Source organism: Lampetra planeri, chromosome 38 (genome assembly GCF_965212315.1).
Source record: "Lampetra planeri chromosome 38, kcLamPlan1.2.h2, whole genome shotgun sequence".
Taxonomy (NCBI): Eukaryota; Metazoa; Chordata; class Hyperoartia; order Petromyzontiformes; family Petromyzontidae; genus Lampetra; species Lampetra planeri.
The window spans coordinates 4,767,569-4,791,094 of record NC_136144.1 but is presented as its reverse complement, the minus strand read 5'-3'; the positions used below and the strand labels follow the sequence as shown (position 1 = coordinate 4,791,094).

Below are 23,526 nucleotides of genomic sequence, written 5' to 3'. Positions count from 1 at the left end.
TGGAAGCGCTGGTGGCGACGATGGATGTTGTAGACGGCTTGAACCGGCCCGGTCCTCCCGCACTCCCGCTCCGTGCTGCCGTCGATGGTCGATGGAGCAAACCGCTTCCACCGGGAGGGTGGCTGCAGTGACGGCACGCTCGCTCGCTGCCTTGCTGGCCTTCCGTCGTTGAGAGGACAGGTTTGCGTGGAGAAGACGGGCCGCTTGGAGGGAGCACATCTCTGCATCGTCCTGTGCGACAATGACGATGTCTAAGTCGTCCGCCAGCAAAAGTATCTTCTCTGTCACCATGGCGTCGACACCCTCGTCATCCATTCGTGGGAAGGCCTCCTTCGCCAGTGCCAGGAGGCTTGTGCGGTACGCCAGGGGCGACTCCTTCGTCCCCCGCTGGCGATCGTAAAAGAGTTGGCGACAGTCCGATGGTGGACCATATACTGCAGATAGCACCTGCATCGCCTTCCGCAGCGTCGAGCGCCTCTCCTTCGGAGCCGACGTTAGAGTGGCGAGGGCGTCGCTGTCGAGGAGTGCTGGCAGCGCGCGGAGAGCCTCGGCGTCTGTCCACTGTGCCATCTCCTGGTGAGCGAGGAAGCGCCGCTGGAAGCCGCCCCAGTCGCCATCCTCGCCCACAAATTCCTTGAGCGGGGGCAGACGCTGATGTAAGGCAGCGGCTGCAGAGGACGATCGCGCTCCCTCGTCACCCTCACTTGACTCAGCGTCGGCCCGAAGCAGCGATGGCATCGCCGGTCGCACCCGTGAAGACGTTCCGCCCGTGGGTGGTGACGCGGCAGATACTGTACTCTCGCCGTTGGACGCGATGCTTAGAGCGGCCACGCCCTCAACAGCAGCTGCGGCGATGGCGGGAGTTTCAAAATGTTGCCCCGTTGAAATGGCGGGAAGGCGCTGTGGTCGTTGGCTGCTGTCGCCCCGTGGCGGTCCCGCAGCCCCCAGCCGCGTGATGTTGTCGAGCATGGCGGCTGCGGCGTACAGGAGCTCGGCCAGCTTCGCGTGCGCCTGCCTCAGCCCCTCCGTCGACGGCTCCCCTTCCTCCAGCTGCTGTGGCGCGGACGCGCCCAACCCCGGCTGGTCGATGGCATCTTCAGCCGTGTCGGGCCCTCCGACTGCAGAGGTGTCTTCTGCCTCTGGTACCCCGACTCGAGTCGTCCGGCGTGTATCCATGTTCGTACTTTGTTTCACTTCTGACGCCAGATGTAGCAACGCTCACGACTCGTTCACACCGGATAGTTGGAGGCACACTGGTTTATTAACACCATACGTTATGACATACACACTTGAGGGGGTATCGGCCCCCTCACCCGTCTATCTGAGGACACACCTCCTAGCTAACCCTAGCCTGCCTCAGAGTCCTCCTCTCGTGGACTAGGGGAGGCTATCTTGGCCCGACACTGGTCAGTCGGGCCCGGTACTCAGAGTCCAGACCAGCACTGGCTCTGGCTCTGGTACCACGCCACTGGCTCGAGCCTGCGCGGTCCTGACAAGGACGGCGTACCAGGGGGAGACCAGGGCTCTATCTAGGACGTCTTCCGTCTTCTCTTCTTAGCTCACACATCACTCCCGAGCCCCCCGATACATTCCCCTTTTATACACCCCCCTCCCTGAGGGGTGGGGCCCCGGGGGATCGTAACGTCCGAAGCGCGGACGTCGTAGAGGCCACCTGCCCGTGCACTGACGTAGCCCCGCCCACTGTGCTTGTTTACCATAGGCTGCCATGCATAACGGGCTCTCTGTAACACCCCTACATGCGTGACAATAAATTTTCGTGAAAATTTTTTTTTCCAAATTTTTACACTTTTTAGGAAAAAAAAAATTATATTTAATTACCAATTGCTTAATGATGGCAGGCAATCATCTGACCCATATGTGGCAGCCATCTCAAGCCAGAGGACGAGAGGACTCTAGCCGCTACGCATATAAAGGATTTATAGTGAAAAACTTTGTTTTTACGGGTAAATTTTTTGTTTGTTTCCCCCACTTTGGGTTGACGTCTTAAATTCTGACCACCCCCCCACACTACCCCCACCTCCACCCTTCTGATCGACGTGACCGCAATGTCTCAGCCGGGCGAGTGCCCCAGCAGCAGCAGCAGCACGACTCCAAACGTGAATTCCATTCAAATCTGAACGTCCTTTACGGGGCGTTATCCGTTGCCCCCTCCCCCCCGTCACTGACCCAATTCATTAACGATGTCATTGTGGCCTGGAAGGCGTTAACACAAACTGGGGGGGGGTCCGGGGGGGGGGCTGAGCGTGGGTATGGGGGGGGGTGAACACGAGGTGCCTTTTGGAAAGCTCTCTTCTCTCCTCTCTCTCGGGAGCCGATTTGATTTTTGTTCGGCCGTAATTTTGGATTCCCGATAACAAATCTGGTCCGGCAGAGGCAGGAGGCGGCTGATAAGGACCCCGCGTGTCCTCAAGATAACGGGGGGGGGGGGGGGGGGGGGACGCAGCCCCTGCACCGCCCCCCACCATCACGTTTCCTAATCCCCCCACCCCCATCTCTCCCTCCTCTCTCTACACCTCCCCCATCTCTCTTCCTCCCCTCCATCTTCCTCTTCTCCTCTCTTTTTCCTCTTCCTCCCACCACCTCATCTGCGAACGACCCTCGTCGACACAGTCGTCCTTCCCCCGCGCCTCCGACGAGCACGGCCGGCTACGTACGGCGCAAAAGAAGTTCGCCGTACATGCTGCATTCTCGTCCCTTGGCAGCAGCGAAGATTGCACGGAAATCCACGTGGCGGTCATCCCCAGACCAGCCACGGACAGCGCCGTCTGGTCAATTCCAACTCTGGCTAGAACGTCTCCCTTATGCCACGCAGATTGTCCGGCGGCTATTTGGACCATACTTCACCACGGTTGGTCAACGCAGATTGAGGACCAGGGAGCACGTCGCAAATCCCACTCGCCCGTGCAATTGCACCGCCTGCACACTCGATAGCCAAGTCACCGATCGATGCCCGGAGCCTTGACACTGGCTCACACCACTACAAACCTTCACCAAACCACACAACCACACCAGCCGGCGGCCACCTCATCACACCCAACACCGTTACAAAGACACAGATCCCCCGTATAGACTGTAGGGGGGCAAGTGCTGTTAGCGAGCACCTATGAAGGCCGGAACGGTACACAAGGGGGTGGGTTGCCAGCACCACACCCGACCGTCTTTGTCTCCCCAGTGGCCAGTGGCGATGTTTACTACACACCGCACCGGGTACTCATTTTAGGGGAGGCCCAGGACCGGTTCACAATCGTCACTGGTATTGGCCGTGAGCGGGAGTCGAACCCCAGTCGCCGGGTTCACAGCGCAGGGCGCTAACCGCTACACCACCGCTCCCCACATCACACCCAACACCGTTACAAATCCTCTGCGCAAGACGCACCACACACCAACAGGCAGGCAGCCACACCACCCAACTACCCCTACACAACAACCTCCCCCCTTCAGGACCAAACCACCTCGGGACACCAACGCACAGAGAACCACACCTGACACCACCTCCACCAACCACGCCATCGCACCACCCACCATTCCCTCGCGAATTTCTGCCCAGCAGTCCACGGACACCACGCGGCGATTTACAAAAGCACGACTTTATTTTGTTTATTCATGGATCACGTTCATTCGCAGGGCACCCACACCCCCTTCCCTGGGGGTGGAGGGGGGGCGCGGGAGTTCGCAAACGCTCGCAAAAGGGACGTACAAAAATACGCGTAAACTTACGTAGGGGGGGGGGGGGTGCTCGCCGGTCGATCTCCCTTTGCATCCGTGCGTCGGCCACACCACCGCGGGGGGCCTTCCCCCCCCCCATCATCCGCCGAGAAGGCGACTTGGCACTCGGCGCCAGCCGCGAGTGACTTTGCCCGACCGACCAAACGCACCCCCCGTCCACCCCCCCAACGCTCCGGGCTCGCACCCCTGGCCGCGGGGGGGGGGGGGTGAACTGGCGGTGGAGTCCCGGGGGGGGGGGGGGGGCTTGCACCCACACCGGGGTTTGGCGCGGGTGGTTGGGACGAGGAGGAGCCGGCGAGAGGGTCCCGCCGGCGATCTCCCGAGATGCAGCAGAGAGGCTTCGCCTTCCCACTCGAGTCGTTCGCTCCCACGCTCTCGGATCCGTACGCTCGCTCGCACAGGTGTGTGAAGTCAGCTCACTCACACAGGTGAGTGAAGTCAGCTCGCTCGCACAGGTGTGTGAAGTCAGCTCACTCACACAGGTGTGTGAAGTCAGCTCACTCACACAGGTGAGTGAAGTTAGCTCACTCACACAGGTGAGTGAAGTCAGCTCGCTCACACAGGTGAGTGAAGTTAGCTCACTCACACAGGTGAGTGAAGTCAGCTCACTCGCACAGGTGTGTGAAGTCAGCTCACTCACACAGGTGAGTGAAGTTAGCTCACTCACACAGGTGAGTGAAGTCAGCTCACTCGCACAGGTGCGTGAAGTCAGCTCACTCACACAGGTGTGTGAAGTCAGCTCACTCACACAGGTGAGTGAAGTCAGCTGACTCACACAGGTGAGTGAAGTTAGCTCACTCACACAGGTGCGTGAAGTCAGCTCACTCACACAGGTGTGTGAAGTCAGCTGACTTACACAGGTGAAGTCAGATCACTCACACAGGTGAGTGAAGTCAGCTCATTCACACAGGTGAGTGAAGTCAGCTAACTCACACAGGTGAGTGAAGTCAGCTCACTCACACAGGTGAGTGAAGTCAGCTGACTCACACAGGTGAGTGAAGTCAGCTGACTCACACAGGTGAGTGAAGTCAGCTCACTCACACAGGTGAGTGAAGTCAGCTGACTCACACAGGTGTGTGAAGTCAGCTCACTCACACAGGTGAGTGAAGTCAGCTCACTCACACAGGTGTGTGAAGTCGGCTCACTCACACAGGTGAGTGAAGTCAGCTCGCTCACACAGGTGAGTGAAGTCAGCTCGCTGACACAGGTGTGTGAAGTCAGCTCACTCACACAGGTGTGTGAAGTCAGCTCACTCACACAGGTGAGTGAAGTCAGCTCGCTCACACAGGTGTGTGAAGTCAGATCACTCACACAGGTGAGTGAAGTCAGCTCACTCACACAGGTGAGTGAAGTCAGATCGCTCACACAGGTGAGTGAAGTCAGCTCGCTCACACAGGTGTGTGAAGTCAGCTCGCTCACACAGGTGAGTGAAGTCAGCTCGCTCACACAGGTGAGTGAAGTCAGCTCACTCACACAGGTGAGTGAAGTCAGCTGACTCACACAGGTGAAGTCAGCTGACTCACACAGGTGAGTGAAGTCAGCTCACACACACAGGTGAGTGAAGTGATCTCACTCACACAGGTGAGTGAAGTCAGCTCACTCACACAGGTGAGTGAAGTCAGCTCACTCACACAGGTGAGTGAAGTCAGCTGACTCACACAGGTGAAGTCAGCTGACTCACACAGGTGAGTGAAGTCAGCTCACACACACAGGTGAGTGAAGTCAGCTGACTCACACAGGTGAAGTCAGCTGACTCACACAGGTGAGTGAAGTCAGCTCACACACACAGGTGAGTGAAGTGATCTCACTCACACAGGTGAGTGAAGTCAATCACTCACACAGGTGAGTGAAGTCAGCTCACTCACACAGGTGAGTGAAGTGAGCTCACTCACACAGGTGAGTGAAGTCAGCTCACTCACACAGGTGAGTGAAGTCAGCTCACTCACACAGGTGAGTGAAGTCAGCTCACACACACAGGTGAGTGAAGTGAGCTCACTCACACAGGTGAGTGAAGTCAGCTCACTCACACAGGTGAGTGAAGTCAGCTCACTCACACAGGTGAGTGAAGTCAGCTCACACACACAGGTGAGTGAAGTGAGCTCACTCACACAGGTGAGTGAAGTCAGCTCACTCACACAGGTGAGTGAAGTCAGCTCACACACACAGGTGAGTGAAGTGAGCTCACTCACACAGGTGAGTGAAGTCAGCTCACTCACACAGGTGAGTGAAGTCAGCTCACTCACACAGGTGAGTGAAGTCAGCTCACTCACACAGGTGAGTGAAGTCAGCTCACACACACAGGTGAGTGAAGTCAGCTCACTCACACAGGTGAGTGAAGTCAGCTCACTCACACAGGTGAGTGAAGTCAGCTCACTCACACAGGTGAGTGAAGTCAGCTCACTCACACAGGTGAGTGAAGTCAGCTCACTCACACAGGTGAGTGAAGTCAGCTCACTCACACAGGTGAGTGAAGTGAGCTGACTCACACAGGTGAGTGAAGTCAGCTCACACACACAGGTGAGTGAAGTCAGCTCACCTCACACAGGTGTGTGAAGTCAGCTCACTCACACAGGTGAGTGAAGTCAGCTCACTCACACAGGTGTGTGAAGTCAGCTCACTCACACAGGTGAGTGAAGTCAGCTCACTCACACAGGTGAGTGAAGTCAGTTCACTCACACAGGTGAAGTCAGATCACTCACACAGGTGAGTGAAGTCAGCTCACTCGCACAGGTGAGTGGAGTCAGCTCACTCACACAGGTGAGTGAAGTCAGCTCACTCACACAAGTGAGTGAAGTCAGCTCACACACACAGGTGAGTGAAGTCAGCTGACTCACACAGGTGAGTGAAGTCAGCTGACTCACACAGGTGAAGTCAGCTGACTCACACAGGTGAGTGAAGTCAGCTCACACACACAGGTGAGTGAAGTGATCTCACTCACACAGGTGAGTGAAGTCAGCTCACTCACACAGGTGAGTGAAGTCAGCTCACTCACACAGGTGAGTGAAGTCAGCTCACTCACACAGCTGAGTGAAGTCAGCTCACTCACACAGGTGAGTGAAGTCAGCTCACTCACACAGGTGAGTGAAGTCAGCTCACTCACACAGGTGAGTGAAGTCAGCTCACTCACACAGGTGAGTGAAGTCAGCTCACTCACACAGGTGAGTGAAGTCAGCTCACTCACACAGGTGAGTGAAGTCAGCTCACTCGCACAGGTGAGTGAAGTCAGCTCACTCACACAGGTGAGTGAAGTCAACTCACTCACACAGGTGTGTGAAGTCAGCTCACTCACACAGGTGAGTGAAGTCAGCTCACTCACACAGGTGTGTGAAGTCAGCTCACTCACACAGGTGAGTGGAGTCAACTCACTCACACAGGTGAGTGAAGTCAGCTCACTCACACAGGTGAGTGAAGTCAGTTCACTCACACAGGTGAAGTCAGATCACTCACACAGGTGAGTGAAGTCAGCTCACTCGCACAGGTGAGTGAAGTCAGCTCACTCACACAGGTGAGTGAAGTCAACTCACTCACACAGGTGTATGAAGTCAGCTCACTCACACAGGTGAGTGAAGTCAGCTGACTCACACAGGTGAAGTCAGCTGACTCACACAGGTGAGTGAAGTCAGCTCACACACACAGGTGAGTGAAGTGATCTCACTCACACAGGTGAGTGAAGTCAGCTCACTCACACAGGTGAGTGAAGTCAGCTCACTCACACAGGTGAGTGAAGTCAGCTCACTCACACAGGTGAGTGAAGTCAGCTCACTCACACAGGTGAGTGAAGTCAGCTCACTCACACAGGTGAGTGAAGTCAGCTCACCTCACACAGGTGTGTGAAGTCAGCTCACTCACACAGGTGAGTGAAGTCAGCTCACTCACACAGGTGTGTGAAGTCAGCTCACTCACACAGGTGAGTGAAGTCAGCTCACTCACACAGGTGAGTGAAGTCAGTTCACTCACACAGGTGAAGTCAGATCACTCACACAGGTGAGTGAAGTCAGCTCACTCGCACAGGTGAAGTCAGATCACTCACACAGGTGAGTGGAGTCAGCTCACTCACACAGGTGAGTGAAGTCAGCTCACTCACACAGGTGAGTGAAGTCAGTTCACTCACACAGGTGAAGTCAGATCACTCACACAGGTGAGTGGAGTCAGCTCACTCACACAGGTGAGTGAAGTCAGCTCACTCACACAGGTGAGTGAAGTCAACTCACTCACACAGGTGTGTGAAGTCAGCTCACTCACACAGGTGAGTGAAGTCAGCTCACTCACACAGGTGTGTGAAGTCAGCTCACACACACAGGTGAGTGAAGTCAGCTGACTCACACAGGTGAGTGAAGTCAGCTCACTCACACAGGTGAGTGAAGTCAGCTCACACACACAGGTGAGTGAAGTCAGCTCACTCACACAGGTGAGTGAAGTCAGCTCACTCACACAGGTGAGTGAAGTCAGCTCACTCACACAGGTGTGTGAAGTCAGCTCACTCACACAGGTGAGTGAAGTCAGCTCACTCACACAGGTGTGTGAAGTCAGCTCACACACACAGGTGAGTGAAGTCAGCTCACTCACACAGGTGAGTGAAGTCAGCTCACTCACACAGGTGAGTGAAGTCAGCTCACTCACACAGGTGAGTGAAGTCAGCTCACTCACACAGGTGAGTGAAGTCAGCTCACTCACACAAGTGAGTGAAGTCAGCTCACACACACAGGTGAGTGAAGTCAGCTGACTCACACAGGTGAGTGAAGTCAGCTGACTCACACAGGTGAAGTCAGCTGACTCACACAGGTGAGTGAAGTCAGCTCACACACACAGGTGAGTGAAGTGATCTCACTCACACAGGTGAGTGAAGTCAGCTCACTCACACAGGTGAGTGAAGTCAGCTCACTCACACAGGTGAGTGAAGTCAGCTCACTCACACAGCTGAGTGAAGTCAGCTCACTCACACAGGTGAGTGAAGTCAGCTCACTCACACAGGTGAGTGAAGTCAGCTCACTCACACAGGTGAGTGAAGTCAGCTCACTCACACAGGTGAGTGAAGTCAGCTCACTCACACAGGTGAGTGAAGTCAGCACACTCGCACAGGTGAGTGAAGTCAGCTCACTCGCACAGGTGAGTGAAGTCAGCTCACTCGCACAGGTGAGTGAAGTCAGCTCACTCACACAGGTGAGTGAAGTCAACTCACTCACACAGGTGTGTGAAGTCAGCTCACTCACACAGGTGAGTGAAGTCAGCTCACTCACACAGGTGTGTGAAGTCAGCTCACTCACACAGGTGAGTGGAGTCAGCTCACTCACACAGGTGAGTGAAGTCAGCTCACTCACACAGGTGAGTGAAGTCAGCTCACTCACACAGGTGAGTGAAGTCAGCTCACTCACACAGGTGTGTGAAGTCAGCTCACTCACACAGGTCAGTGAAGTCAGCTCACTCACACAGGTGAGTGAAGTCAGTTCACTCACACAGGTGAAGTCAGATCACTCGCACAGGTGAGTGAAGTCAGCTCACTCGCACAGGTGAGTGAAGTCAGCTCACTCGCACAGGTGAGTGAAGTCAACTCACTCACACAGGTGTGTGAAGTCAGCTCACTCACACAGGTGAGTGAAGTCAGCTCACTCACACAGGTGAGTGAAGTCAGCTGACTCACACAGGTGAGTGAATTCAGCTCACACACACAGGTGAGTGAAGTCAGCTGACTCACACAGGTGAGTGAAGTCAGCTGACTCACACAGGTGAAGTCAGCTGACTCACACATGTGAGTGAAGTCAGCTCACACACACAGGTGAGTGAAGTGATCTCACTCACACAGGTGAGTGAAGTCAGCTCACTCACACAGGTGAGTGAAGTCAGCTCACTCACACAGGTGAGTGAAGTCAGCTCACTCACACAGGTGAGTGAAGTCAGCTCAATCACACAGGTGAGTGAAGTCAGCTCACTCACACAGGTGAGTGAAGTCAGCTCACTCACACAGGTGAGTGAAGTCAGCTCACTCACACAGGTGTGTGAAGTCAGCTCACACACACAGGTGAGTGAAGTCAGCTGACTCACACAGGTGCGTGAAGTCAGCTCACTCACACAGGTGAGTGAAGTCAGCTCACTCACACAGGTGTGTGAAGTCAGCTCACTCACACAGGTGAGTGAAGTCAGCTCACTCACACAGGTGTGTGAAGTCAGCTCACTCACACAGGTGTGTGAAGTCAGCTCACTCACACAGGTGTGTGAAGTCAGCTCACTCACACAGGTGAGTGAAGTCAGCTCACTCACACAGGTGAGTGAAGTCAGTTCACTCACACAGGTGAAGTCAGATCACTTACACAGGTGAGTGAAGTCAGCTCACTCGCACAGGTGCGTGAAGTCAGCTCACTCACACAGGTGAGTGAAGTCAGCTGACTCACACAGGTGAGTGAAGTCAGCTCACTCACACAGGTGTGTGAAGTCAGCTGACTCATACAGGTGAGTGAAGTCAGCTCAATCACACAGGTGTGTGAAGTCAGCTCACTCACACAGGTGAGTGAAGTTAGCTCACACAGGTGTGTCAGCCAACTTATACAGGTGTTTCAGTCAGCCCACTCACAGAGGTGTGTCCAGTCAGCTCACAGACACACACACACACAGGGGAGGGGGGGGAGGGCAGGCCCCATTCACTCGGTCGCCAGTCGTTCTCTACGACTTGCGACCGAGTGGTCTGACAGAGCACCGGTGCGGTTCAACGCAAACCGGTCCAAACCAGTCCAAACCGGGCCCAACACAGGCCAAGCCGGTGAGCGTACGACTTGACCGGGGGAAGCCAGCCTGGAATTTTGACGAGCTCAGCCCAACCCAATGTGGGATGACCTGAGCTGACCCGACCCGTCCCGACCCGACCCGTTCTGGACCAGCGTGGCCTAGCGACAGGCCCCGGCGGTGGGGGGGGGGGTGGGGCCCGGTGGTGGAGGGAGGTAGGGGGGGGTGCGGCCCGGCGAGGTTGTGGCCGTCACATTGCAATGCCGGACGACTGGAGGACGCGTCTCTCCACCTCGCTCAGGTGATCGCGGAACACAGGGAAGCACGGCTGCTGCGAGAAGTGCTGCAGGAACTCGGTGAGGTAGGCCTGTGTGGGACCGACAGCAGCAGCACAGTTCCGATAACAACGTTAGATCGATGCCAAGATCGAGGTCAAGTTGCCATCGTGGCGGCGATGCTGTCTCCGCCGCATCGCAGCTGCTGCACGGGAGACGCGCGGCGACCTCCAAGATTCTGAGCTGGCAGCCTCATCCCACCGTCTGTTCTTAGACTCACACAGAGACCCGTACACGAACGCAGAGACCTATAGACTCATACAGAGACCCATAGACTCACAGAGACCTATAGACTCATACAGAGACCCATAGACTCACAGAGACCTATAGACTCACAGAGACCCATACACTAACGCAGAGACCCATAGACTCACACAGAGACCCACAGACTAACATAGAGACTCAGACTCACACCCACACCCGCACAAAGACCCACAGACTCACACAGAGGCCCATAGACTCAGTCTCCCGCCATCTGCTCTTGGGTTTTCTCCGAATTAAATCGGTGACGAAAATATTCGTGAAGGAGATTATTTCTCACTCCTCCGGGATCGGCCGGCGTCAGATGGCCGGTGGCGCGGCTGGAGCTACGTGCCCAGCAGTACGGCCGGCGCTTGACTGGTGCTGGTGGTTGCGCCTTTAGCACAACGACTCGGCATGCGGCAAGCGGACGGCCAGGTCGGCCCCCCACCCCCGCTCGCTAGCCGGCAGAACGTGCGCGCACGAAGCCGGCGCGGCATCTGCGAGGCCCCGCGTGGGGTTTGAAAGGCGGCTGCAGTTGGGCCCGCGCGGGGACAAAGCCGCGGTCGTGCGGTTGAACGGCGCACCCTGGCACCGGCACACGGCACCCACGCAGGCCAGCGGCAGACACGCGGTTCGACGTGAACCATGCACCGCGCACACCAAGCACAAAGGTCACCAGCGTAGCCTTTAACAGGCTGTTGGGGCAAGCGCTGTTAGCGAGTGGCATCTATTAGGGGCCCGCATGGCGCACGAGGGGTGGCTGGCCAATGCCACACCTGGCTGCCTTTGTCTGCCCAGTGCTGATGTTTACACACTGCACTCGGTACTCATTTAAGGCTCAGTTAATCTAGGCGAGGTCCAGGACCGGTTTCAATAATCACCACTGCAATTGGTTGTGAGTGGGAACTGGGTTCGTAGCGCGGTGTGCTAACCACTGCGCCACTGCTCACCACGAACGTGTAAACAAGCACGCACACACACACGAGTATACACGTACCCACACGCACACATGTATACACACGTGCGCACACAAATGTATATACGCACGCAAGACACGTGTATACACGCACGTATACACGCACGCACACACACCGTACACACACACACGTGTACATACACACGTGTATACAAACGCGTATACACGCACACACGTGTATACACGCTTGCACACACACACGTGTATACACGCTTGCACACACACACACGTGTATACACGCTTGCACACACACACACGTGTATACACGCTTGGACACACACACACACGTGTATACACGCTTGCACACACACACACGTGTATACACGCTTGCACACACACACACACACAGGAGGCGATGTGGTGACATAGCGGGAGCTGGAGGCTGTGTTGCAGAGTGCGGGCGGCGCAGTGGGAAGCGGCGCCGTTTGTAAAATTAGTCGAGAGCCCCCCCCCCACTCCCCCCCCACACCCTTCTCCTGGATGCCGTCTCCCCCCCATCAACGCAACACGCTCTTTACCCCCCCCCACCACTACCCACCCACCCCCCCCCCCAAGCCACCCTACGCCCCCCCCCCCCCCCGCAAACGCCCCGGGATGCAATCAGCGCTAACGGCCGTCGAGGCCGTTCACGAGCGAAGCGCACATTACGGGCGCCTGACACCGCCATCATCGCCATCATCATCGCCGCCATCATCACCATCAGCGCCATCGTCGCTCTCACTCCCTCCCCGCCCTATCTCACTGCTCGCACATTTGCATATTCTGAAATGCAGCCCAAAGTGTCTCACACCCCCCCCCGCCCGGCGAATCAGAGGCATGAACAGATCTACTCCCTGTCTATCCCTGCACCAACATCCACTCCCTGCCCCTACCTGCACCAACATCCACTCCCTGCATCAGGACATCCACTTCCTCCCCCCACCTGCCCCACCCTCCCTCCCTGCACTCCCTGCCACCTTGTCTCCCTGGTGCCCTCCCTCCCTCTCTCAACAAGATCCGCTCTCCCCATCTCACTCCCTGCACAATGAGCTCCTCTTTCGTTGCCTCCTGTCCCCTATGTCTCCTTGGTCCTCCTCACTCACCCCCCCCGCCCACTTCCTCCCTCCCCCCCTTCCCGTGCATCTCACCTGCAGGTCCACCTGGTAGAGTGGATCCATCACCGCGTCCGGGTCCTCCTCCTCGTCGTCTTCGTAGAAATCGTCGTCTGTTGAGAGGGGGGAGGAGGTGGGTTGAGAGGTTAATGGGTGGATGACGATGATGACGACGGCGATGACGATGATGACGATGACCTTGGTGACCTCCCTCGCTCGGCATTAGCAGCCTCCGCGATTGGGGCGTCACGATTCGATTAATTAATGAAACCAACCAATCACCTGCATACTGCTTGGCTCATCTGTATATGCCTGATTGTTTGTGTTGCTGTGTATATTTGTGTGTATGTGTATGCTTGTGTGTATATGTATATGCGTGTGTGTATATGTGTATGCTTGTTTGTGTGTGTGTATATATGTTTGTGTTCGTGCTTGTTTGTATCTAGCATGGAGCAAGCGCGCTGTGGTTACATCACCGCCACTTACTGGCGAACGATGGCGGTTGTATATCTCTGCATGTTTGTTTGTGCGTGTGTGTGTTTGTTTGTGTGTTTGTTTATGATGGGAGCGGTCACGCAGTGGTTAGCGCACCGCACTACGAATCCGGTAAATACGAGTTCGATTCCCGCTCGTGGCCACTAACGCCAGTGACGATTATCTGAACCGGTCCTGGGCCTCTCCTAAGGTCGACTCAGCCATAAATGAGTACCTGGTGCGGTGTGTAAACATCGCCACTGGGGAGACAAAGGCGGCCAGGCGTGGTGCTGGCCACCCACCCCCTCGTGTGCCGTTCCGGTCTTCATAGGTGCTCGCTAACAGCACTTGCTCCTCCAGTCTGTTAAGGCTATATGGAGGATCTTTGTGTGTGATGAGTGTAGTGTGTGCGGTGAGTGGTGTGTGTGGCGAGTGTAGTATTGAGTCTTGGTGAGTGTAGTGTGAGTGTCGTACTGGCTCTGTGAGTGGTGAGTGTAGTGGGAGTGGTGAGGGTAGTGTTGAGCCTGTTACAGGCTATACGGGGGATCTTTATATTTGTATATAGCATGGTGCAAGCGCAGTGGTGACGTCACCGCCACTTAGTGGAAAACGCGATTGAATGTCTTTGTATGTGTTTGTGCATGTGTGTGTGTGTTTGTGCATGTGTGTGTGTGTTTGTGCATGTGTGTGTGTGTTTGTGCATGTGTGTTTGTGCATGTGTGTGTGTTTGTGCATGTGTGTGTGTGTTTGTGCATGTGTGTGTGTGTGCATGCGTGACTTTGTTTACGTCTTGTGTGTATATCTGTTCGCTCCACTAATCTCAGCGAACGCGGCTTCATTTGAGAGCTTGTGATACGCAGTTTGTGTGCACACGTAGACCAACATCTCCCAAACAATTGACCTTTCACCACCCGATGATTCTGCCGACTGCCCCCAGCCACAGCTTATCCGCTTCACCATTTACAGTTCACCTCACAACACAAAGCTAGCACCGTTTCAAAATCGTACAACGGACAGACGTGCACCGTTCGGGGCAGGAGGAAGGGAGGGCTGCGAGCTTCCCACTGCATCGTGACAGGTGAGTGACAGGTGAGCGGTGAATGTCAGATAGGGAGCAGATGTCACGTCACCCCGTGCGTCCCGTAGGACACTCCCAATGCAGTGCCCCCCTAACCACTGACCCACCCACCCTCCCCCCCTGCCCGTGACAATGGTTTTCAGGAAGGACCTAAAAAGAACAAAGCTATGCACCGAAACAGAATCCACCATCCATCCGCGTCCGCTCCACGTTTCGGCGAAACGTTGCGCGGTTCGACGCCAATTTATATTTCGAGCGGCGTGCGGTGAAATGAGCCGAGGCGGGGAGGGGGGGAGCGGTGTGGTGTGGGACGGGACACCTGCAGAATACGATCGGCGCGCACGGGACACTGAGAGACGGCGGAACAAAAGAACAGCAGAGCTAGCCGGAGCGCGCTCTCCATGGCAACGGGGCGGCACTCGGCCCGCCCGCCCGCCCTCACCGCACCGCCCCCGGCACGGCACCGTTGGCCCCGCTCTCAGCCACCGCCATTATCGGGCAACGCGAGCCCAGGCTCGGAGAGACGGCGGCTGTGGAGAGGGAGGGAGGAAGGAGTGGGGGGGGGGGCGCGCGAGTGATTGAGCGGGGAATTGTGACCCACTAGCACACCACCACCACACAGAGTGCGCGCGCACCACACGCACGCGTACGCACGTTGAACTTCTTTCGTACCTTACGTGGCCAACCGTGCTAATCGGAGGTGCGGGTGAAGGACAACAAACTGAACACGAAAAGCGGTTCTACAGAAATGAGTTTGTCAATCTGGATGATTTAAAATCGCAAAGCTCCAGTGGCTTCTTGATATCGGAAGGGAGAGCCGCGTTCCAGACGGCCGCAGAAGCGCATCCAAAAGCGCGCGATGCGGTGACAACCGTCTCTGTTCCATGTGTGTGCGTGTGTGCACGTACGCGCCGTGCACACACACACACACTACGTACATACGCCCCGCGTACACACGTGCGCACGCACACCCCATGACCCCACACACCCTCGGCTCTCACTCCACATCGACCTCTCCCAATCGCCCCGGGCCGACGCGGCTTTAATCTGACAAATAAATAGGCAGTGCAGAGATGGCTGGGGGTGCTGGGGTGGGGGAGCAGCCGTCACAGCCAGAGAGGGGAGGGGGGGGGAGAGGGAATATTGCGAGGAGGGATCAGGATAATTGATCGAGCCCAAGATGATTGGTTTCTGCTCGCCGGGCAGAGGTGTCCGAGGGCGACAGGGAGGGCCGGAGATGGAGAGGAAGATAGAGGGAGGGAGGGAGGGAGAGGGAAGCGCATACAGGGAGACAGATACAGGGAGATGGAGAGAGCTAGAGGGAGGGAGGGAAGTAGTTAAGAGTGAGAGGAAGGAAGGTGAGAGAAGCAGATACAGGGAGACGCAGGGAGAGGGAGACACAGGGAGACACGGGGAGAGGGAGACAGGGAGACACGGGGAGAGGGAGACAAGGGGAGAGGGAGACACGGGGAGAGGGAGTTGCTGGAGAGGGAGACGCGGGGAGAGGGAGACACAGGGAGACACGGGGAGAGGGAGACAGGGAGACACGGGGAGAGGGAGACACGGGGAGAGGGAGACACGGGGAGAGGGAGACACGGGGAGAGGGAGTTGCTGGAGAGGGAGCGCAGCATGTGCGCGACTGTAACTTTAAAGAGTAAATTTTTCCAATTAACCAAGTTACAAACTCGTGCCCGTCACCGCAGGTCGCCCACCCGCACACGTGCCAGAATGAGAGGGGAGGGTGGGCGGGCGACATCCCCCGCCGCGATCCCAACAAGGGAACCCATCGCGCTCGACTTTTAACAATAAATACAGTGGTGAATGTGGCGGCCTCTGGTGGCTGGAGGAGGCCACGTGATCCCGTGACCCGCGTCGGAAACGAACGTGAAATGAAGAGGCAAGCGCGCGCTCCCACACGACCGGGGACGCCGCTCCCACCTCATCAGAATATTTCTCCTGGAGGAATCCGATGAGCTATCAAGCTCTTTTTCACAAGATGAGCGGCGGCGGTGTGGATCCAAGGGAGCGGGGCCGGTGGGTGATGGAGGCAATTGGCTCTCCCGCTTCCCTTCCCGTGAGACCCAGAATAGTCTTTTTTTATTGATATTTACCAGAGAGAATACATTGCAATGTGTTTTTCGTTGCTATTAATTTAGGGTCCTATTTAAAAACCGTTACCCATCTTCTTGGTTCTTTCGGTAAAGTCACGTAGAAGGGAAGTAATAAAATAATAAAAAGAAAACATAATAAAATCGTGAGAATTATTTTATTGTTTTCTTTTTATTATTTTATTACTTCCCTACTTTTGGGGCCAGTACTGTTAGCGAGCACCTATAACAACCGGCACGGCACACGAGGGGGCGTGTGGCCAGGCTGAGTCGACCTAGGGGGAGCCCAGGACCGGTTCAGATATTCGTAAATATAGTTGGCCGTGAGCGGGATTCGAACTCGGGTCGCCGATTTCGAATCCCGCTACCGCTCCCCACACGCAGAGTGCGCACACAAACGTGAACAGGCACCACACACACACCACACACACGTACGCACCACGCAGACACGTATACACGTACACACACCGCACGTACACACGTGAGCAGCGCATGCGGTGTACGGGAGTATAGCAAGGCGGGTCGCAGACCTCTCTGTCTGCATTGATGATCATTCATCAACGTCGCCGTCGTTTCCGACGGAGACTTCGGACCGCGACCACCCAGCCCAACTCCACAGCCCCCACAGGGGTGGAGGGCCACTAAGGGAACGGGGCTCGGCAGGAACGCCGAGCGACAAAATGCCTCGTCAACTACACCGGACACTGTCCTCGACGCCTGCCGCAAGAGCCCACAGCCACGAGCGGTGATGAAGCGAAGGAGGGTTTAGCCGAGAGGAAGACGACAATCAGCAGCAGCAGCAGCCAAGGTCAATCCACTGCTGGACGAAGGCTTCCCTTCCAAACCGCCGCAGCCACTTTCAATGTAAACGATCCACCCAGATCTTGCGCGCAGACCGAGAGCAGAGCGTCATCAGCGCTCCATCTGTGGGCGGCGATGATGATGGTGGTGATGAAGCTTGCGGCCATACAGGCCTCTCAAAGCACCCAAGGGGGCCTCAGGACAGTGCCAAACGTCTCCACGCGTAGGGTGGGGAACCGGGCGGGGAGCGGGCTGGGACCGGGAGGGAACCAGACCATGACCAGGTGGGGTCCGGGCAGGGACCAGGCCGGGCCCAGGCGGGGAGCAGGCCGGGAACCCGAGAGAAGACGGAGAGCCCCGAGGGCTCAGCAAAGGCCTTACCCGGATAGATAAATAAATAACTCACGGTAAATGACAGCGCCATTAACTCTACCGCCGCCACCTGCGACGCGGGGAATTTACTAAATCCATTACGAACGCGTTATAATTTGAGCACCCCCCCGGTTTCATTAGGGCACCTTTCATAAATCAATTGCAATCTGCCAAGCCACTGCAATAATCGAGCCGCCGTTCTTGTCAAAGAGTTCCATGCGGAAAAAAAGCGACGAGTGCAATCGAAAGCACGGAGGGCGGCCGCCTGGATCGGAGACGTTTAGAGCCAGCGCCGCGAGAGCGAGAGCCAGGGGAGTGAGAGCCAGCGCCGCGACAGCCGGCACCGCGGGAGCGAGCGCTGCTGATATCCTGGGTTCCAGTCCCCGGACTTAAAGCCACCCAACCCGCTGTGTTGGCTAAGCCGGGTTCTCAAGCGTATCGGCCAAGTAACCACTGACTTACATAGCGACCCATCGACGACTCACACAGACCCACAGACATACGTAGAGACCCCATAGACTCCCACAGACAGCCACGGACTGACGTCGTCACCCATGTATTGAGTTGTGATGTAGTCGGCTGACAACCTCAAGACGGACTAACGGACACAGGGACGAATGAACACTCGTGGACGGATGCAGTGACACGTGGATGGACAGATTGGCCAGAATGACGACAGGCACACGTATGGACAGGCGGATGGACTCGTAGACGGACAAATGGACAGACGGACACACAGATGGGCATGCGGCCAGACACATGGACACACAGAAGGACATACGGACAGAAGGATGGACGGAGCAGTAAGTCATCATACGGCTCCCTAAACACCGCGATGGTTGGCCAGTGACACAATGGACCAAAGACAAAGATCCCCCCCCCCGTAGAGCCTCAACAGACTATTGGAGCAAGTGCTGTTAGCGAGCACTTATAAAGGTCAGCACGGCATTTGAGGGGGTGGGTGGCCAGCACCACGCCCGGCCGAATATGTCCCCCCAATAGTGATGCTTAAACTCTGCAGCAGGTACTCATGTGAGGCTGAGTCGACCTAGAGGAGGCCCATGACCGGTTCAGATAATCGTCGCCGTTGTTGGCCGTGAGCGGGAATCGAACTCGGTCCGCCAGGTTCGTAGCGCATCGCGTTAACTCGCTACACTACCGCTCCCCACACACGTATACACGCGCACGCACGCACGCACGCACTGGCAGTGCATCAGTGGGCGCCCGCTTGGCCATGTTTCACCCGCGACAGACGTGACCAATTATAAGTCTGCCTTAAAAAAAACGTCGTTTACACTGAGCCTTAACTGCCTCAATTAGCCCGAGTGACACAGGGCGACGTTTAAACCCGGCCACCTCCTGAAACGATCGCTACGACGGAGGTCGGCGGAGGGATGCGACGTGACGGGGGGGGGGGGGTCAACTCGCCCTGCCCTGTGCTGCCCCCCTGCCCTGCCACCCCCCACGCCCGCCCACACCCATGCCCCCCCCCCCCACCCCGCCCATCAAAGGGAGACGTTCGTGAATTTAGTGTCGCGCCGAAGCGGGCGACGATTTGAATGCAGCCGGGAAAACGGCTTTTATCGCCATAATCGCCGTCATCAATCACTCGCCTGCCAGTGGCAATTTTGTCCTGGGTTGGGATGCGGGTGTGGGGGGTCTCTGGAGGGGGGTGGTGGGTGGGGCATTGTCACCCACGTTCTGCTCCACACTACACGGCGACTGCTAACTCACAGCAGGAGAGAGAGAGTGGCGGTGGACAGCACCACCATCAAAGACAAAGGTTCCCCCCGTATAGCCTTAACAAACAGCCCGGGCAAGTGCTGTTAGCGAGAACCTCTGAACACCAACAATTGCGCACGAGGGGGTGGGTGGCCACCACCACGCCCGGCCGCCGTTGTCTCCCCAGTAGTGATGTTTATACATCGCACCAGGTACTCATTTGAGGCTGAGTCGACCTAGGGGAGGCCCAGGACCAGTTCAGATAATCGTCACCGGTGTTGGCCGTGACTGGGAATCGAACTCGGGTCGCCAGGTGTGTCGCGCAGCCAGCGCGCTAACTGCTACACCACCGCTCTCCACCAGCATCACCACCAGCACCACCACCAGCACCACCACCAGCACCACCACCAGCACCACCACCAGCACCACCACCAGCATCACCACCAGCATCACCACCAGCACCACCACCAGCACCACCACCAGCACCACCACCAGCACCACCACCACCACCCACCCGCCCCCTGGCAAAAAGCAAAAAAAAAACTAAATGAAATCTGCCCTAAAAATAAAATGTAGCTATAAAATTCCGCCGCAGGCTCCAGACCCCCAGCGAGTCGGCGTGGCAGATGGGGCGGAATGAAGCGGCACTGTGGGGGTAGCGCGTGGAGGAGGCGGGGGGGAGAGAGGGGCTGTCGAGTGAGGAGATTGTGTAGTCGTAGTAGTGAGGGGGGGTGCGGGCGGTGTGCGGGGCGGTGTGCGGGAGTCAAGGGGGGAGAAGAGGCGGCGCTGTGGGCGACAGTGCCGCCAGGTTCCCCGGTAGCGCCTTTCACGGCCCGCCCAGGGTCTTTGCCGTTTATCTTGGACCGCCTGTGCTCCTTTCTCACCGCTTGCGCGCGAGGCGCCCTGGTTATGTTTTTTTTCACCACCACCGTAATCATTTTTCGCTTCTCCCCACGCGGCCACGGCTTCTGTCTCACGAGGCGATGGGAGAGTGGCGAGGGTGGGGGGTTTGGGGGCGGGGGGGGGGCGGCCGCCCGGAGACGCAGGATCGCTCGGGGCCTCGCGTCCCCGTTGTGTCCACGCGTTGGGGGTCGTGCCGCGCTGTTAACCCTGCGGAAACGCTCGCCCGCCGGGAAACGCCCTCTCGGCAGCTCCTATACAAGTTCCGCCGTCTAGCAGCGGACAAAGAACGCCGCCCGCATCGACTACGGAAGTGGCCGTGTGGCATCATCATCACCAGCATCATCATCATCGTCGTCGTCTCCCGAAGCCATTCATTATCCAAAGCAAGGTGGGGTGCCCCCTGGCTCGTTGCAAGGCTGTCCAAACGGCAATTTATTCAACCTCGCAAACAACAAACACTGAAGCCCTCCGGTCACTACTGGACCGTCATCTGGAGAGATTCACAAAAAAAACCACAACGGTGACGCGGCTTGCGAATCGTCGCCGGCGCTCGCTCTCACCGTCGCTTCACCAACGCCGCTTTACCAACCGAGCGGCGCCACGGTGGCCCGGGCCCAGTCGTGGCTCGGTCGCCGTTTCGGTTGCACAGAGAAGTTCGCGGTACGGATTGCCGTGGCCACCCCCCCCCCCGCCCTCCGGTTAATACCGCCGGCGCATTTCGTCATAAACACGCGTCGGAAGTCCCGTGACGCGATTCGAAGACGAGCAGGGCCTTTGCGTGCCTGGGCGTCACGGCACAACTTTGCCAGATTTGGAAAAATAACCGGCAAGCGAGCCGATTTGGTCCGATGGCAGAGCAACGTCGCCCCAACTGTGAAACGACCGCAGTTCTGCAGAGCACTCGCCTGTGAAACGGTGAGCCCACGCGGATGTCCCCTGCGCGATGAGAATGGCGCGAACACCAAATTAACCAATCAAGCATTGTTTACGGTGCAATAACCTGCACTCCAAACACTCCTCCACTGCCAATAAAGCACACCAATCCAATACCCATACCCGCCATTTGCCACAAAGTGACCTGGACAGGCCAGGTGCACTTTGAGGCCACGTGACGTATCGAAGGCTCGCTGACAGGTCACGCGCGCGTAAATTGCTCATTCATTTACGCAACGGGTACACCAATATCGCACGCCAATTATTATTATTCTAACAATTGACCATGGCTGATGATGATGACGATCAGTCGAGCAATCGATTAGTTCCTCGGATGACGGTCGCGGCTCTCGACGCGGCCGCTTGCCACGTTCGCTCCGGAGTCGTGCGGAGGAAAGTTTCGAGCGCTTCGGGGTGGGGGGGGGGTGGAAGGGAAGTCAACGAAAGGACGAGAAACGTCACGTGCTAATTAGGCCGCTCGTGCATCGCACGCCGGCTCGGGCGGGCAGCGCACGGCGATGTCACACCGCCCACGCGGACCACAGCCAGGGGCAGCACGGGGGTACGATAGCTGCCCTCCACGCAGTCGATTCGAACGCCTTCGTCGCCCCGTGCATCTTTGCAAGCTTTGCCGACGTTGAACTGGACGACATATGAGGTCCGTCCGCTTGAACGCGCGACTCAACCTTCAGGAATCGGGACATCTAGACAGAGAACACTGACTCGAGCCGAACCCAAACGCCCTCATGCTACAAGGGACAACAAAAATCCATTCGAAACAACTTGCGACGCTGTCGCCGCTGCCGCTGCTGCTGCTGCTCGTGAGAAACAGACCAATCTCCAGTGTTCAATTGTGCTCACTCTACAGATCCTTCATCGCGCACTGCCAAACAGATCGGCTTAACCGCTGAGACAAGGATGTCTGTCTAGAGGTTTAACCGCTGAGACAGGGCTGTCTGTCGAAGAGCTCTCTTTGGACAGGGCGTCACAGGCCGTTAAAAGTTTCTTTGGTCGGAGGAACGCGGCACCGATCCAGCGGACAAGAGCGTCCGCATCAGCTGGTGGGAATCTGCGGGAGGGAGAGACGTAGGGGGCTCTGGCCAAACCGAGGGGGCCCCCCCACACCCTCCCAGCAACCCCCCCCTCCCCCTACCATCACCCATCACCCCCCAACCCGTACCCCCCCCCACCCCTGTCCACTCATACTAATTGGCACTACCACCACGTCCTTGCGCCACGCTTGCAGAGCGACTGCCCCCCCCCGCCCCCGCCGTGCGCTCGCGCGATGGCATTTGTTTACTTGGCCGGGCACAGCGCACGGCTCCACGCGGTGGCGGCGGCAACTGCGGCAGCAGTAGCACCAATAGCAGCAGGAGCAGTAGCAGCAGATGTAGCACCAGCAGCAGATGTAGAAGCAGTAGTAGCAGCAGTAGCATCAATAGCACCAGCAGTAGCAGCAGATGCAGATGTAGCACCAACGCAGATGTAGCAACAGCAATAGTACCAGCAGCAATAGCAGCAGTAGCATCAATAGTAGCAGCAGTAGCCGCAGACGCAGATGTAGCAGCAGTTGTAGCAACAGCAGCAATAGCAGCAGCAGAAGCATCAAAAAGCAGTAGCACCAGCAGCAGTTGTAGCAACAGCAGCAGCGGCGGTTGCAGCAGTAGTAGCAAGCAGCAATAGCTGCAGCAGAAGTAGCAGCAACACCAGTACCAGCTGTTGCAATAACAAATGTTGTAACAACCGTAGCAGCAGCAGCAGGAGCAGCACGGATGTCACATTCACACAGGCCGGGACTCGCCTCGGGGGAGAAGAAAACCGGGATGACATGCACACGCGCGAACGTGCACACATGCATGCACACACAAGCAAGCACACAAGCAAGCACACAAGCAAGCACACAAGCAAGCACACAAGCAAGCACATGTATATATGTGAAATACACACACCCGCTTGTACATGCAGGCATAGACATCCCGATACCCACAAGCGCAGGCACGCAGACACATGCATACGTGCAAACACATGC

At 56.9% G+C, this 23,526-nt stretch overlaps 1 protein-coding gene across 3 annotated transcripts in view; it reads right to left on the bottom strand.

The window, feature by feature from the left end:
- Positions 1-9,696: 9,696 nt before the first annotated feature.
- IPO9 (importin 9) overlaps positions 9,697-23,526 on the bottom strand; it is a 74,063-nt gene continuing 60,233 nt past the window's right edge. For 2 of the 3 annotated variants that reach the window (XM_078612229.1, XM_078612231.1), the window contains exons 23-24: positions 13,143-13,219; positions 9,698-10,828 (exon numbers count right to left, since the gene is read on the bottom strand). In XM_078612229.1, the coding sequence (XP_078468355.1) occupies positions 10,712-10,828; positions 13,143-13,219 (194 nt within the window). In that variant the 3' untranslated portion in view covers positions 9,698-10,711. Of the gene's footprint in view, positions 10,829-13,142; positions 13,220-23,526 lie in introns of all 3 variants that reach the window. The other variant, XM_078612230.1, reaches the window with a different exon arrangement.